Raw genomic sequence first — 18,141 nt, forward strand, 5'->3', positions numbered from 1 at the left:
CGATAAACCTGCTTGGCACAAGACTCTGAGCTACCGAGGTCAGTGCCAGTTAAAAAGCAAAGAAACGAAAAAACCTGAGACTATTCAACGCAGCCTCAGTACCTGAATCAGGTTTCTGCTCTTCCTTGTCAGGAGGAAAAGAGGGGCGGGACCGAGAGCGCGGCGCCCACGTGACCTGGGAGAGCCGGGCTCAGCCGGGTCGCGCGATCCGCCGTCATATCAGCTTATGCTACCGGCCCCTGATTGGCTGGCGGCTCAGCACTCGTGGGTCTCGCTCCGCCTCCCAGGCAGCGCCCGCTAGCAGACTAACGGGGTTCACGAGCCCCGGCAGCTTGCGATCGGACCGCAGCTGCAACGGCGCGGGACCCTCTCAAGGTAGGATGGCCGGAGGGCAGGGAAGGAAACGGAATACGCCTGAGCTGGACGGGAGCGGAGAGAAAAGAGGGATGGAGAGAAACAGCAAAGATGGCACCCAGATGGGGAAGTTAAGGGTCTCTCTTTCTTTTCCATCCTTCTTCAGACGTTTAGTGAATGCCTGCTCGATGCCAGGCCCTGGGCAGGCGCCGGCGGTGTAAGGGTGAACCTGACCTGACGGTAGGACTTCTGCGCTGACCACTGGCAGAGACTGACGGGTAGGTAGGCTTCCTGAAAACACGGGCTGCAGGGCTGCGCTGGGCGCGTGCGGGACTCGCGGACTAGCGGGCGGCGGGCTGGGGCGAGGGGTTCTGGCCAGAGACGACTGGTTAGCGGCCTCTGCTCCGCTGGAGGAGACATTTCAGGCGCCGAGGAGGCCTGAATGTGAAAGACAGACACATGGATGTGCTGTGGAGAAAATATTTTTTGTTGGCTATTGTGGATCTCTGATCCAAGGGAACAGTAATGCTTTACTTTGCGCCAGATTTCCTTCTGTTCTTGGAGGGATTTTTTAAATTAGTTTCAGGGGTACAAAACAATGTAATAGTTAGACATTTACACCCCTCACAAAGTGATAACCCCTCTCCCCAAATCTACTAACCCTCTGATATTGTATATAGCTGTTAGAATTCCATTGATTGTACTCCCTATGCTGTACTCAACATCCCATTACTATATATATATATATATATATATATATATATACACACACAGAGGGTGCCAAAAAAGTGTATACACATTTTAAGGAAAAAACTGTTAAAATTGTAACAGTCAATATATACTGGTAATAAAAGATGAATACAAGTCAGGTTTGACTTCTGCAATTACAAGAGGTGCTCAGAGTGGTTACCATTAGCGTCCAGACACTTCTGATTATGGTGAACTACTGCTCGCCCAATGTGGCCCACTTGCATACCCCCCCCCGCCCCCCCCCCCCGCGTGTGTATTTAATTATAGTTGACATTCAATATTATTCAGGTGTATAGCACAGTGGTCAGACATCTACACAGCTTGTTTTTTAAGGGGCAAAGAAGTTAGTCTGATGAACTCATCTGTGACTTCTTGACCTTTGCAGTGCCAGCTGCAGTTACTGCAACAGTAATTTGGGTGGGGGAGGGGCAACAGTACTCAGGCAAGATAAAAATCTCATAGTCATCCTAGATTTCTCTCTCTTTCACATTTCAGTATCTAATCAGTTATTGAATTCTATGGTGTTTTTCACTTGCTAAATCTCCAATGAATGTATCTATTCTACCATCTTCTCTGGCTTAATCTACCATAGAAACAACCATACTAGTCTCCCTGCTTCTCATCAAAACTCCATATTCCTAATGGAATGGTTTTTATGAAATGTGGATCTGATTATACCTCTTTCCAACTCAAAAATCCTTAGTTTCTCCCAATTGTGTATGAAAGTCCAAATTCCTCAGCAGGGCATCAGATCCCTTCAGTCTAACACCACTTTCCTTTTACCAAGGTTCATCCTTGAAGATTTTTTTTCCCCTCTGGTTCACCCCATCACACTGTTTGGCACCCACCAACCACAGTGAGCCATGAATGTACCATGACCTTTCCATTCCTTTGCAGTTGTTATTGCTATTTGAAGTGGCTATCCCTAACCTTTTCTTTATGGTATGTTGTTCAAGGCCTCCCACTGTAAGCTGAGGTAGTTGTGTTGTCTTTTCTGATTTCATAGAATTTGCATATATACCTTTATTATAGAACGTGTCATACTAATGTAATTATTTGTTTCTGTAGTTGCTTTACCTTTAAGATGGATTTAGATTATGTCATTTTAATATACTCTTTACCTAGTGTAGTGCTTGATAATTGTTATTTGAATGAATGAACAATGTATGGTGAAGGATATATGTCAACATCTGGCATTTGGTATTAATTAAAATTTTTCTTTCTGTGACAAATTGAGAAAAAATACTTGAACTCATCACAAACAAGGGGCTAAACGGTAATAAATAAAGAGTTTCTTGAATTTGATTTTAAGAGACTAAAAACCCAGTGGGAAAATGATCAATGGACAAAAACAGATAATTCACAGAAAAAATATAAATTATTCTAATTATATGAAATGATGTTCAACCTCACTCATAGTAAGATAAATGTAAATTAAATATACACTGAGATATTTCTTTGCTATCAGACTGATGAATAGTCAAAAGTTTGAGATATTCTTTGTAAGTTTGTATGGAAATAGGCAGTATCCTACATTGCTATGGACTTGCAAAGTAGTACAGCTTCCATGAGGAGCAATTTAACAATGTTGACCAAAGTTACCAGTGCAGTTACTCCTTGACCTAGGCCCTCTGCTTATAGAAGTTTACCAAGTAGGGTCACTGTAGCATTGTTTGTAATAGCAAAAGGTTAGATTCTATCCAAATACCTATATGCAGGTTAAATAAACAGCAGTGAAGTCACATAAAGGAACATAAACCCACAGTCCTTTAGCCACAGTTTCAAAGTCTGGAAATCCCTGAAAACCAAAAGGTTTTTGTTTGTTTGTTTTTTAAAGTTTGGTATTCAAACTCATTTGATGACTAAAGCTTGATTCCAACTGGCTTAGGTGCCCGTTGTGTCTCGGTGCATCTACCAGATACCCCTGCCTCTGCTGTTTGTTCGTACTATTTTGTTACTTTGGGTTTAGTCGCACGTGATAATATAAAAAAATAGTTAAAGATAGCCCTTTGAATAACAATGAATGAAACATGCAGGATTAGTAATAGCACAGAACATGGGGCTATTCTAAGAGTTCGTGAGGCCTCATACTAAAGACAGCATGGAAACAACCACCGCATGTGTCTTAAAGACAGATTGCTGAAGTTTTACACTGGCAGTGAGGACCACAAACGGATGAAAAATAGGATACCATTAGGTGGGACAGAAAATGAAGATCCTAACCATGTTTAAATTAAGTGAATTTGACAACAAGGATGTAAATAAATCCCACTGATTGCTTTGTTGATCATGAAACAAGCTAGAATATATCATGAACTGCTGTTGAAGATGACTGTTAGTATCAAGAAGGAAGGATTCAGAAATTTAGGACACAGTGTGATGAAAAATATCTGAAAGGCGGATGAAAGTTATTCTGCTAAACATTACCTTGATGAATTTGCTAAGATAATATCTGTCGAAATCTGAGCGCTGAATAAATTTGCAGTGGTGATGAAATAGTTCTGTACTTGCTTTTCATTCCTAAAAAAACCGAAAACCGAAAAACAAAAAAAGTGACCACAGGAGAGAGATTTTAATACTAAGTAAAAATTGATGACTGTAGAAGGTGCCAATGTTCCAAACATAAAAAATTATTTTAGTTGGCAATGATTAGAAAAAGCTAGCATCTGCAGTTTTTGAATGAGTGACAAAATACCTGGGCATCTTTATGCAAAAAGTAACACTTATGCCGGTGGTACAAGCTCTAGGCAGGCTAGACTGGAAGACAGTTGAAGATGTTTAATTATTCCTAGGTCGCTCTTTTGTGAATTCTCCTCAACTTTTTGTTAAAATAATGTGTTTAGCATTTATTCTCCCCCCACTGTAACTGGAATACAGCTTTTTTTCACCAAAGTCTGTTACACTCTGGGAAAAGCAAGTATACTGCCTGCAATAGTTAACAGAGGCATAGGAATCAAAACTTCCTATAAGCGTTCAGTCACAAAGATCTTGTTTTCAAAATTGCTAATGCTTGAAATGATATTGATCAATCAACATTAATTAGTGCTTAAAATTTTAGCTGCCAATGAGGTTTGAAAATTAACCTGCAGATAAAGATGTTGAAACATTTTTTATCATCCGTGAGAAGATGATGCCTGACTTCATTAATTACACCATATATTTTCACAGCCAAAACTATAAATAAGTCAGGGAAGGCTGACCCTGAAGAAATGCTGAACACTGATCAGGATGCTTGTGTTATGCGTTTCTTTGGTTGGAAACTGCTGAAAGGTTGTTATACATACTTAAGCGTGAGGGCGGTCATAGCTACATTAATGATGATGACTACATGGCTACATTGTGAATACAAATGGAAAATTCCTTAAGGCATTTAGGGTAAGCAATTGCTTAGGCAGAAACATGTCAATTAGGCAGATGACAATGGCAGAAATCTTTTCAAAAGTCTATCTTGGGTAGTGCTGGCTTTATCATTTGAGTGTCCTGATCCTGGCCCATCATCAGTGTCTAATTCCAACCTGATGTATCATCTCTAAGATCCTTAAGCAACCAGATTTATGAATATTTATTACACGTATATGAACACATACATACACAGATATTTAACTTTGGTATGTATTTGAAAGTTTATTCAATATTTTCCTCTAAAAATAGAAGTAGTACAGTACTATTAGGTCTACACCAATTCTACTTTTTATTAGTTTGGTACTACACATATAATCATATAAATTATTAGTACATAAATGAACTGTACTAGTATTTACAGTGTATCCCATTTAATGTGAATATTCATACATTTTCTACACAAACATTTATGTGTTTAATATCACGGAGATGTTTTGAACTTTGAAAAATTTAGAAATTCTGAATTTCAAAATACATCTGAAACCAAATGTTTTATGAAAGAATGATAGACCTATACTATTAAAAAAGGAGGAGGTGTTGACGTCCAGAATAGCAGAGTAAGAACCTGTGAAAATCTGCTTCTGTATAAAAGCAACAAAATACGGACAAAAGTTGTCAAAATCAGCTTTTTTAGAACTCTAGAAATTAAATGTTTACCACAATCCTAGAAATGCTTATTCTAGAAAAGTAGCTGAACCTCAGCGACAAGAGTAAGCTTTGTGGCATTTTAACGTTCACTATTTCCATCCCCCTTTTCTCAGCTCTGTGGTAGCCTTGAAAACTAACAGCTTTGCAGCGACAGTAACTGAAAAACAGCAGCCTAGCAACCATGAAATGACAGGACAGGTTTGTAGTTCTCCAAAAAGCCCCAACCCAGAGAATTTTCATTATTTGACCCTTCTGGCAGTTCCCTGAAAAACTGTTCTCGGGCTTATCTTTATTTGACATGATTTGGAGCTTGCTTGGGGTAACTAGTTCTGTCCCCAGGGTTGAGACAATCAGTAGTGATTGTTTAACACCACTGCTATAGGAAGCAGTAGCTGTGTCAACAGGTGACAGTTGGCACTAACAAGAGCCTGACCAAAAAACGTAAAAGGAAACACTGAGGAATATCCATAGGAGGCTTTGAAAAGCTCTGACATTTTATTGAGAGTCTGGAATGATTCCCATGAAAAGGGCTGTGCACATACCTAAGAAAGATGGGAGAAGGCCCTGATCTCTCACTTCTGGCCGACCTTGCAGGTCTGTGCAAGCAGGAAATGAAGGCTAAATCAGAGTTGTAAACTGCCTACAGAAGCACATATGGCCCAACACACAGCACCTCAGCAAAGTCTGGGAGACTTATTGGTTTAAGGCATTTAAGGAAATCTGTCTAGTCATTTGTGAGCAGACTTCAGTAGGTGCGTACAACAAGGAATACAGGTGTTGTACAGTTAGTCTGGGAAAGTCACTTATACAACAATAGCAGCATGAAATCCTAAAGGAGACCCCTGGGGAATCAGATTTCCAGAGCTGCCACATTATATTATTTAAAATGTTCCATTTTCCATTTAAAAAAAATTATGAGACACACAAAGGAATAGGTAAGTGTGGCTTAAACACACACAAAAAAAATCAGTCAATAGAAGCTATCTCTGAGAAAGCCAAGATACTGGATTTACTGGACAAAGACTTTAAAATCAGCTATTATAAAGAACACCATGTCTAAATAACTAAAAGAAAATATGAGAACAATTCCCCAACGGATAGAGAGTATATCAATAAAGTGATAGAATTATTTTTTTTTTTTTTAAAAAAGAACCAAATAAAAATTCAGGGGTTGAAAGTATAATTGAAGTTTAAAGTGAACCATCAGGCTTACCATAAGATTTGAGCTGACAGACCAAAGAATCCAAGAACTTGAAAATAGGTCAGTTGAGATTTATCGAGTCTGAGGAGCAGGAAGTAAGAATGAAGAAAAATGAACAGAGCCTCAGAGACATGGAAGAGACCATCAAGAATAACAACATAAGCATAATGGGAGTCCCACAATGAGAAGAGAAAGAAAAATGGGTAAAAAGGTTATTTTAAGAAATAGTAGCCCAAAATTCCTTAAAATGAATGACAAACATTAATCCACACATCCAAGAAGCTCAACAGTATGGAGTATGGGGTTTCTCTTGGAGGTGATGAAAATGTTCAAAAACTGGGTAGTGATGATGATTGCACAACTTTGCAAATATGCTGAAAACTCCTGAATCATACTCTAAAATGTTGAATTTTAGAGTACGTGAATTATATATCAATAAAGCTACGTATTTAATTAAAAACAGAAAAGGGGATGTTCTTTATATAATGATGGTAAGATCTCCAAGATACATTGTTAAGAGAAAAGAACGTCGTAGTGTTTGTAATATGTCACTTTTTGTAAAGAAGGAGGGAAATAAATATTTGTAGTTTGATCTTACATTTAAAAATATTGTAAGGATTCATAAGAAACTAATAAATATGATTACCCAGAGGGCTAGAAGTAAGATGATCATTGTGGTGTACAGAGACATGTTTGGAAGTGAGACTTCTCTCTGTATATCTTTTTATATCAATTATTTTTAAACTACGTATATACAGAGGGTGCCAAAAAAATGCATATACATTTTAAGAAAGGAAAAAACTGTATTAAAATTGTAATACTCAATTGATACTGATAACAAAAGATGAATACAAGTTGTGTATACATTTTTGGCACCCCCGGTATATGATATATAGTGATATATATTATATATATATATTATATATATAAATATATATAATATATATATATAATATATATTATTTTTTTAAAGACTTTCTAAATCCCTGTTGGAATTTAGTGGGGAATCTAGTATGAGAAATAGTAAATAAGTAATTAAATATTTGAAAAATTTTATTTTCAGTTTTTCTTTCCATTTTAATTCATAAGTTAATGTTTATTTATGTGGCTCAATAAGTAGCAGATAAAGGCAATTTGAATACCTGGAACTTAAAGTGGGTAGTCAATTTCCAGACTGGTATTTTGTTGTTGTTGTTGTTGTTCAAAAGTTTCAATTATAAATGAGAGATGTTTTGGAGTATTGGACACATTTTCCTCTATAAACAGTGCAATGAAGAATGAAGGAGTAGATCATAAATGATAGATTCAATGGTCAGCTCACCAAAGCTGAACTATACAACAGGATCATGATTATAGAATAGACTTAAGTATTTGCTTAATTGACTGAAGTTTTTCAAAAGTTTAAGCATCTGGAACAGGAATAGGCAAACTTTGCCTTTAAAGAGCCTGATAATAAATATCTTAGGCTTTGTGGGCCATACTGTCTCAGTTGTAATGACTCCACCCTGTCTAGAGAAGCAGCCATAGATAATATATAAACATCTGGGCACAGCTGTGTTCCAGTAAAGCTTTTTTACAGAAACAGGCTCAGGATTTGGCCCATGGCCACAATTTGCCAGCCGCTGATCTAGAGTACTGCTTAGAAGGAGAGCAATAAATGTAGTCTAGTTCTTAACATCAAGAATATGTCTCTCTTTGTTCTGTCAATAAGAGTGGCCTTTTCTTTTGTCACAAGAACAGTTAGTCCCTGACTTCTATGCTTATAATGGCAATATAGAGATACCTTTTAAGGAGTTAATCTTAAGTTTCAGCACTGAAGCAAAAATCTTTGAAATATGAATTATTTTAGGAGAGAGAGGCTGCTGAAAGAGTAAACTATTTGCCTGAATACTTGTGCCCTGTGTTTCTTGTTTTTACTTACTTGCCATGTTACCCTAGCATATAGTAGAAAAGAACACTAAGATGGAATTAGATCTGGACTTATGTTAGACCTTAGAGAAAAAATTCCCGGCCTCAATTTCTCTGAGTTTTGGTGTCCTTGTGTATGATATGAAGAGATTGGCGTAGAGATGATATTTAAGATCCCTTCTAGGTCTAAAGATGGCATTTAGGGGATGCTGGTAGGAGTAGACTTGCACTACTTATGCTTAGTAAAGCAGGAACTTCATATATAATTTTTCTGAAAATTTTTTGCTTTGAAAAATGTCAAAGTGAGGGGCGGCCACATGGCTCAGTTGGTTAGAGCGGGAGCTCTGAATGACAGGGATGCCGGTTTAATTCCCACATGGGCCAGTGAGCTGCGCTCTCCACAACTAGATTGAAGACAATGAGCTGCTGCTGAATTTCCGGAGGGGCAGCCAGATGGCTCAGGTGGTTAGAGCACGAGCTCTCAACAACAAGGTTGTTGGTTCAATTCCCGCATGGGATGCTGCGCTACACCCCCTGCAACTAAAGATTGAAAACGGGAACTGAACTTGGAGCTGAGCTGCGCCATCCACAACTAGATTGAAGGACAACAATTTGGAGCTGATGGGCCCTGGAGAAACATACTGTTCCCCAATATTTCTCAATAAAATTTATTTAAATAAAATGTCAAAGTGAGTTAATAATTGTTGCACATGTTTATTCTTTAGGGGCTAAGATGGATCTTGTACTCAATGCTGCAGATTATTATTTTTTCACACCATACATATATCCAGCCACGTGGCCAGAGGATGACTTCTTCCGACAAACTATTAGTCTCCTGATTATAACAAATCTTGGTGCTTATATCCTTTATTTCTTCTTTGCAACACTGAACTATTATTTTGTCTTCGATCATTCATTAATGAAACATCCACAATTTTTAAAGGTAAGTGATTTTCTTACCTATTTTTTAACTACTGTTACAGTAAAATAACAATGTGATGAATTTGTGAGATTTTCAGTTTAAACTGGTTATAACCATTAAATAAAGTTTTTGAAACCATCCCTAAATGGGTTAGACACTTTTGGTAGGGCTAATCCCACTTCTCCTTCCCTTACTTTAAACAAATAAATGAATCCAAGTTTGTTTTTAAACCAAAAGCTTGGTATTTTGCTTGTTACATAAATAAGAATTTCTTTGCTAATAGTGATAAATGAATAAATGCACACATTTGTGTAGTTATCTTATGTTTGACTTTCATCAACTGAAATATGTTTTTACTATGTATATTTTTCTTTGAGTAGATAGAGGATTCAAACTCAATAGTTTTAGATTTGTTTACAATCATTTTTCTATTTCAGTTATTTGAATTTGTCAAATACAAGTCTCCAAGGACTGGGGGAAACAAATAGAGAGGGATAGGGGTGGAAGTTAATTATGACACAAATGAATACAAATTTTGTGGGAAAGAGAAAAAGTTTGAGAATTTAAAGTATTTAATGTTTTTTTGCTCAGTACAAAAGGAATGTTTTTCTTACACACCCATTCCTACATACTAACATTTTAATCGAAACAATTTGCAGGTAAGCTCCTTCATATAAAAGAGATTTAAAAAATCCAATCTAAAACAATTTTATTCTAGTTTTGCTTAATGTAGATTTTGTGATTTTTAAGTGGTGGAAATTTTGTTTTCAGAATCAAGTCTATCGAGAAATTGTGTTTACTGTCCAGGCATTACCGTGGATAAGTATTCCCACTGTTTCATTGTTCATGCTCGAGTTGAGAGGTTACAGCAAATTATATGATGACATAGGAGAGTTTCCAAGTGGTAAGTAAATAATGAGGATGTCAGGCACAGATTGGTATTTCTAAAGAAACAAATCTACTTCTTTTTTTAAAATAATGACAAATTGTTCCGTTGTTTTTTAATGTTCTGTTTTTATGCACATGTCTTACCACATGTATACATGTCTTTAAGTTTATCTATCAATTTTAAAGTCTTTTAGATGAAATTGTGCCTCGGGGAAGATCGATGTGATCAGATATAGACTTTCACATTCATTTCCTACTGTATTTCCCCGAAAATAAGACCTAATCGGAAAATAAGCCCTAGCATGATTTTTCAGGATGACATTCCCTGAACATAAGCCTTAATGCGTCTTTTGGACCAAAAATTAATTAAGGCCCGGTCTTATTTTCGGGGAAACACAGCATTATCTGTATTGAATTCAAACTTCTAAAAAAAAAAAAAAAAACTTTAAGTAATACACGACAATTATAGAAAACCAGAAAATATATTTCTCTTAGCAATATATATGCCCATATTTTCATGTGTGTAAGTGTTGGCATTACGTAGTATATTGTAGTCTCTCATATATAGATAGCCATAGTTTATTTAAATGATCTCTGATTTTTAGACCTTTAGATTTTTCCTTTTTGTCTATTATAAACAGTCCTGCACTAACTAAACAAAATTTTTGTGAAATTCTGAAATTAGTTCATCCAGATACATTTCTAATATCTGGTATTACAAAGTAAGAATAATAGTTAACATTTATTAAATGTTAATAAGTACCAGCTACAGTTTTAAGCTATTCATGTATATCAGACCGTTTTATTCTACATCAGTTCTATGAGGTAGGGACGTTTATTATGCTCCTTTTATAGGTGAGTACATTAAGCATACAGAGAATTTCAGTAACTTGCCCAGGTTACTCCACAAATACATGGTGGATGTGGGACTGGAACCCAGGATTGCTGGCATCAGCACCCGTGCTTTCTAAGTAACAGTTTAGTTAGTTAAAGAAGGGAACAAAAATCACACACTAAGGTGATGAATTGAGTAGGCTTTGAAAAGTGGGTAGGATTGTAAGTGAAAATAAAAGGAGGAAGGGCGTTCTAAATATGTGCAATGGTATGAGTAAAGGTACAAAGTTAATACTTTCAAGATGTTGGGAGGACATCGAGTAAACCGGCCTGGTTACTCTAGGAACAGGTAAGGTTGGAAAGATCAAAGAGGGTTAGGTTATGGAGTAAATGTTCAGCTGAAGGTATTTAATGGAAAATAAAATTCTAAGCAGGGAGATAATATGTAAAGATATGTTTATGAAGGAAAATTATTAAATAGCATTATCCTCAGAGATTTAAATAATAAAGATACCTCAGGGATATTCTTTTTCTGTCTCATTAATATCTTAATAGTTTAATTAAGAAATATTTTAGATGGGACACTTCCAGTTTTTATATGAGAGACGTGAGGAAATGAACAGGTTCCAGAGAGTCAAGGGAGATTAATTTATAATGTGGTGAATCAGCCAAAACAGATAGTTTATAGTGTTTGAGTTTAGGATCGTATTTTGCATTTAGACGTATAAAAAGTAAATGCTGACTCTTGATTCTGTCATATCACTTCTAGGTTGGTTTCAACTCATTGTTAGTATTCTGTCCTTCCTGTTTTTCACTGACATGCTGATCTACTGGATTCACAGAGGCCTTCATCATAGGCTTGTATATAAGGTAAAGTCATTTGTAGGGGAAAGAAAAAATATATATACATTTTAGCAGTATATGTTTATAAATTCTGTTCTCTATTTCCAAGAATTTCCTCCAACTATATTAAATACTTACACAGCCATAGTCATAACACGTACCAGGTACATTTTGTTTGTGTTCTTTATGGGTTTGGAGGGTTTGTGTTAAAATTTTACTATTTGGCGGTAAAGAAGGAAGGCATTTTATAAAGTGATTTGGCTAATTTCAAAGGGATTTTTTAGTTAGGTCATTTCATACATGAATATGAAATACCAAGTTGAATGTTGCATGGGGTAAAATATGTGATGGTAATGGTGTTTTTTTTCTTATATAGCGCATACATAAACCTCATCATATCTGGAAGATTCCTACTCCATTTGCAAGTCATGCTTTTCACCCTGTGGATGGCTTCCTTCAAAGTCTGCCTTATCATATATACCCTTTTATCTTTCCATTACACAAGGTGGTTTATTTAGGTTTGTACATCTTGGTCAATATCTGGACAATTTCTATTCATGATGGTGATTTTCGTGTCCCCCAAATCTTACAGCCATTTATTAATGGCTCAGCTCATCATACAGACCACCACATGTTCTTTGACTATAACTATGGACAGTATTTCACATTGTGGGATAGAATTGGAGGCTCGTTCAAAAATCCTTCCTCCTTTGAGGGGAAGGGACCACTAAATTATGTGAAGAAGATGACAGAAGAAAAGTGCAAAGACCATGCAGGAAATGGTTGTAAAAATGAAAAATTATTCAATGGTGAGTTTACAAAGACTGAGTAGATTATTGCCCAATTATTAAATATTAATATTTTTAATAAGGAAAAATAATCTACATACAGCCAAGAGACAGCGAGTAAATGATATCATTTGAAAATCAACATTGTGGGTACTGCTGAGGAATGATCGTAATGGTAGGTCAAGGTGAGCACCATGATTTTAACCTCATGCTTAAAATACTAGATGTTGGCCTAAGAAACAACTTGTGTCTTTCTATCCAGCAGCTTTGTAATTTGTGTAGTCTCAACAACCATTTCAAAAAGATAGAGAATAAAGTATTGAGGAAACTAGGTTATGCCCTTTCGTCTTAGTCTACCATATCCATTAAGAAAAATTCATTGTGCTTATTAATACCAAGACTAAGTACCATAACAAAGAAATACTAATATAAAGATGGTTCCTTGTTTCAGGAATGATTACATCTTCAGTATTGGTATGATTTGTTCAAGTGGAAACATCATTGTGGAAAAAAATACTGATATATTAGTGGCATTGTAAATGACCTGATACATAGCAGGAGTAATTAGATTATCACTTCCTATACATAGGAAGCTTATTCTCTGGGAACATTGTCAAATATTACATTTTCCTGATGAATGAGTAAATTGGAATTTTAAAAAATAATTGATACTACCACAATTTAATCCAGATCTGGGGTTATTTAACTACAGATTTTGATGGTTATTATATAAAACCATTATTTAATAAGTCTAAAAATATGTAAATCTGAACATATAGTAGTCTCCTCTTATTCATCGGAGATATATTCCAAGACCCCAGTCGATGCCTGAAATTGCAGATAGCTCCAAACACTATATATACTATATTTTTTCTATACATATATAGTTATGATAAAGTTTAATTTATAAATTAGGCACAGTAAGAGATTGACGACAATAACTAATTAACTGCTGTAGTTAAAACGGGAAGTTTGATGCCCAAATAATATATTTGACACTACTGATTTTTTAATTAAATTGATGCACTGCACTTTTGATGTTTCAATATTACAAACCTTTAATTTTCTATAAAAGGGAGTAATTGCCAAATATTTAGACCTAACACTGAAGATTAGTTTTGAAATACGTATTATTCTCCTGCTTCTCCCTTCACTTTACCCCACTTCCTCTGCAAAAAGATTTGACAAATATTTTTATAAAGAAATCTTGTTTGTTGTAACATAAATATATTGGAAAAAATGATTTGCAAAGACATTCTATAAACGATTTATATAAAATCAATAAAAGTTGATTATGTTATAAAGCTGTATCGGTTGAATATTGTAACAGCACAAAGTATTCTTTGTACAAATTTTATATTAATTCGAAACCACAAAAATGATGTGCGTTGTCAAAACTGTTTTAGAATGTCCCCAAATGCTCAATGTCAAGAGGGAGAAAGAGAGAAGGAAGGTATCACTTTCTTTTTATGTTTCATATTTTTATTAGATTTGAATGTTTTAGCAGGAGACCAGTCGTAAAACTTAATGCTTGGGATCCAGAAAAAAATGTTTTTGTTTTCTCTTTGAGTTACTGTTACAATATTTGTCTTACTTAAGTATGAGAATCTGGGAAATGTGTCTAATTGTGTAGCTGGGATGACAGTTTCTTGAACCATTAACCAATTTGCCATACCCACGTAATTTATTCCCCTCTTTTTGAGGTGTCCCATAAAATTATTGCAGAGATAAATGAACTCAAAACTATTTCAAGTTATCCACTCACTGGTTGTCTTTGTGTCTTTAATTCCATAACTCCAATTATGAGTGTTAAAGTTTCCTCTAGATTCTTCTTCCCGTGTAGCTAACAGAACAGAAAGGACATAACTGATGGAGACAGGGAAGCTTCCTCAAAGGTAATCAAACTAGTCTCCGCCCTGCTATACTTTTTCTTAAAATCTGGTCTTATTAAGCAGTATTATGTGAAACAGTCCTAACTTTTTTTTTTTTTTTTTTTTTTTTTTTTTTGTAGACTACCATCACATTCTCCTATTTGCCCTTAGAGGAGCTCAGAGAATATTCATGGAAGTGAAGATCTAAATTCCCCCCATAGGAATATCAAGTGAAAGACTTTTTTCAAACTTATAGGGTAGAAAGGGAAAATCAAGATTATATTTTGCACTTTTATGTTAGAAATTGGGAAATGGATGGAGGTGGTACAAAACCCAGAGACCTTTACTGAATCCTTGTCTTCCTCCCTGTGTCTGTCTCCCTGTTTCCCTTTGTCTGAATACTGTGAGTTCCTCTTTCTCATCACCCTGTATCATGTTTCTTTTCCCTCCCATCTTCAAGGAGTCAGAGACAGATTTGGGAGGGAATTATGAGTTCAGTGTTAGTAAATGGAGTTTATAGTGCAGGCAGGTTGTTTATATAGAGATGATATCTGGGAGGAAGATGGAAAGTAGGGAGACAAATCAGAACAAAGATATTTGGGATTAACTCAGAAGAAAAGTTTGAGGCCGTGAGATTCGTTGCCAAGGAGAGCATGAGAAAAGCTGTCCAAAGAAACAAACATAAGAGGAAAAGAACTTCCTTTCCTTGTCTTCCTAACTTCAAGCTCAAAACACTTGACTGGCAGTCTTATATCAGCATTTACTGCTTTCTTTCATCATTGTTATGTGTACCCTATTTATTCTAGATCCCAGATTCCTTCAAATTAAAAACCATGTGTGAATGAATTGTCATTGTATTAACCATGTGCCTTACAGAATGCTCACGATATGGTTGAGGTTTAATAAATACTTTGCTGAATGAATGACTGAAATGGAGGAAATGCCATTCTCTTCAATAAATATTTAATGAACTCCTACATGTCACACACTGCACTGGGTGCAAATATTTAATCCCAGACTCTTTTTTTTTTTTAAGGAAGCTACTTTTTCTTTTTTTTTAATTTTTAATTTTTACTGGGGGGGAACAGTGTGTTTCTCCAGGGCCTATCAGCTCCAAGTCATTGTCCTTCAATCTAGTTGTGAAGGACATAGCTCAGCTCCAAGTCCAGTGGCCGTTTTCAATCTTTTTATTTATTTATTTATTTATTTATTTATTTATTTATTTATTTATTTTAAAGTTTATTGGGGTGACAATTGTTAGTAAAATTACATAGATTTCAGATGTACAGTTCTATATTACATCATCTATAAATCCCATTGTGTGTTCACTACCCAGTCAGTTCTCCTTCCATCACCATATATTTGGTCCCCCTTACCCTCATCTCCCACCCCCCTCACCCCTTACCCTCTGGCCGTTTTCAATCTTTGGTTGCAGGGGGCACAGCCCACCATCCCATGCAGAAATTGAACCAGCAACCTTGTTGTTGGGAGCTTGTGCTCTAGAACCAACTGAACCATCCGGCTTCCCCCCAATCCCAGACTCTTGTTAAACACTGCTTTTTTAGCCAACAATTTGTTTCCCATTTATTCACTAGCTGACATTTGCTGTGTGCCTTGGGGCAGTCACAAAGAGAACTAAAGGACAAAGACAGTTCCTACATCAAGGATAGACTATTCTTTTTTTCTCACTCAAAGTCACACTGTCCACTGGAAACAAAACCTACCAGTACTCTGGATTCAGACCTCATGTGAATCAGTAATATGGGTACAGATTAGAGGGGTAAATGAATCTGGAGTAATATAACATAGTGTTCTGGATTACAAAAAAATCCTCACAATTGTTTGATTACACAAAGAAATGACAAATCTAGGAGGATATAATCTATAACTTTGGCTGAAATGTAATTCATCTCAGAGGAACTGTAGAAGCGAAGAGCTTTGGAATTAAACAATTTGAATACTGCATTTGGCAGGTTGCATGACCTTGGTCTCTCCATCTGTAAATTAATGAAAATACTACCTAACTAATAAGATTAAATAAATTAGAAACACAAATGTCAATGGAGGCTTTTATTCATGTAAACTGCTTGATACCTCTTTCTAGGGTCAATGAGTACTGTCATTATGCCTCGGGAAGACCCTAAGTAGAAATCAATCGCAGGGAGAAAAAAGCCTAGATACTTTCACCTTAAAATTGGAGGGTGAGAAACACGAGGTGAACTTGAGATAGTTCAATAATGTAAAACATTACATTATTTCCTGTAAGTTTTCTTTGTAAGAATTGAAAGATATCTAAATTATTTGTTGTTAAATAATTTGACTTGAAAAATGTGTTGCTATAAACCATAAAAGCAGTCTATAAGATTTTGAGGTAAAGAGTAAGAAACTTAGCTTCCCGGAAAAGAGAAATAAATTTAAGAAAGACAAGAAGGAAGTATTGTTTGAACCATATTGTCAATGAGCTTTACTGTCAAAGCAGGATTTGGGTATGGAAAGAAAAACACTTATAAATGCTTGTTTTAATTAATATTTGTTTTATTAAAATACATGTAAAACAGTTTTTCTTAAATCTCTAAGCTCAACTTGGAGATATTAAGATACAATTTGTATAAAAGTAAGAAATTTTCATTTCTTTGATTAACAACTCAAAATTGGTAAATCAAATTCTAAACATTTAACATTATTTACTTGATTAATCATTAATCACATTTTCTTAAACATTTGACAAGAGATTTAATGTATTTTATTTCATCCCCCCAAAAGGCAGACTTGTATACTTAATGGATTTTTCTTAGCCTCCTTGAAAACTCATGATTCAAACATACTTTAACATACTTAAACACAAAATAGTATAATGATATCAAAAGTTAGTCATTCAAATATTGAAGTATTCATACTATAGACTTAATCACTTCTCGTGTTATTTTTTATGCCTTCGTCTATTTTAAGATTGTAATTGTACTAAGCCATTTACTTAGATGAAAACAGCCATCTGATATGCTATCAAAGAAACAAGTAAGAACCTAGAAATTTAGTGCACATTCTACTATTTGACAGCAATTGTAATGACTTTTGTCTGCCCCTTCATTAAGATCTTTTTTCTTTTAATCAACTTAATGGAGGTATAATTGACTTACAATAAAATGTACCCATTTTAACTATATATAATTCAATGAGCTTTGACAAATGTGTACACCATGTAACCACCACCCCAATCAAGATACAGAACATTTTCTTCACCAGAAAAAGTTTTATCTCCATTTGCAGTCTGTTCCCAGTCCTCTGTCCCCAGTCCTAGGTAACCACTAATCCATTTTCTGTCACTGGAGATCAATTTTGCCTATTCTAGAATTTCATATGAATGGAATCAGGTGGTAAGTACTCGTGTTTAGTTTCTTTAGCTTGCCATATTTTGAGATGCATTTATGTTACTGCAGGCTCAAAGGGGTCCACTTGCCTACATGCATCCAAGCCCAAAGAAAACACAAGCAGGAGTTTGTAGCAAAGAAAGTAAAGGTTTATTTAAGGAGTTGGTGCCAACTCCAGAGCCATAGGTGGGCTATTGCTCTCAAAATCCTGGCTCCCAGGTGGCCTCTAGTGGTTAGGTTATATAAAGGAAAATTCATTCATCATGGTTACTGTGGGAACTAGGACTGGGGGCTCTACTGACAGGTCGGGGCTCAGGCAGGGAGCAATTGATTATGGCTTCAGGTCCTGGTGTCAGTCATGGCA

The 18,141-nt window shown here is 35.8% G+C and overlaps 1 protein-coding gene across 1 annotated transcript; it reads left to right on the forward strand.

The window, feature by feature from the left end:
• The first annotated feature begins 220 nt into the window (after nt 1–220).
• Nucleotides 221–15,332, forward strand: SC5D (sterol-C5-desaturase). The gene is made up of 7 exons (XM_019719879.3): nt 221–375; nt 521–632; nt 8,989–9,206; nt 9,957–10,089; nt 11,677–11,777; nt 12,127–14,433; nt 14,550–15,332. Exons 3-6 carry the CDS (start codon nt 8,997–8,999, stop codon nt 12,580–12,582), a joined length of 900 nt encoding a protein of 299 aa, XP_019575438.2. The 5' UTR covers nt 221–375; nt 521–632; nt 8,989–8,996; the 3' UTR covers nt 12,583–14,433; nt 14,550–15,332.
• Nucleotides 15,333–18,141: the final 2,809 nt, after the last annotated feature.

Source organism: Rhinolophus sinicus, chromosome 9 (assembly GCF_057876585.1).
Source record: "Rhinolophus sinicus isolate RSI-liver-muscle chromosome 9, RSI-T2T, whole genome shotgun sequence".
NCBI classification, from domain to species: Eukaryota; Metazoa; Chordata; class Mammalia; order Chiroptera; family Rhinolophidae; genus Rhinolophus; species Rhinolophus sinicus.

Coding starts and splice junctions, on each gene's coding strand:
- SC5D (XM_019719879.3), top strand. CDS start 8,997: ATGGATCTTGTACTCAATGCTGCAGATTATTATTTTTTCACACCATAC. Junction 9,207..9,956: donor AACATCCACAATTTTTAAAG/GTAAGTGATTTT, acceptor TTTTGTTTTCAG/AATCAAGTCTATCGAGAAAT. Junction 10,090..11,676: donor CATAGGAGAGTTTCCAAGTG/GTAAGTAAATAA, acceptor TATCACTTCTAG/GTTGGTTTCAACTCATTGTT.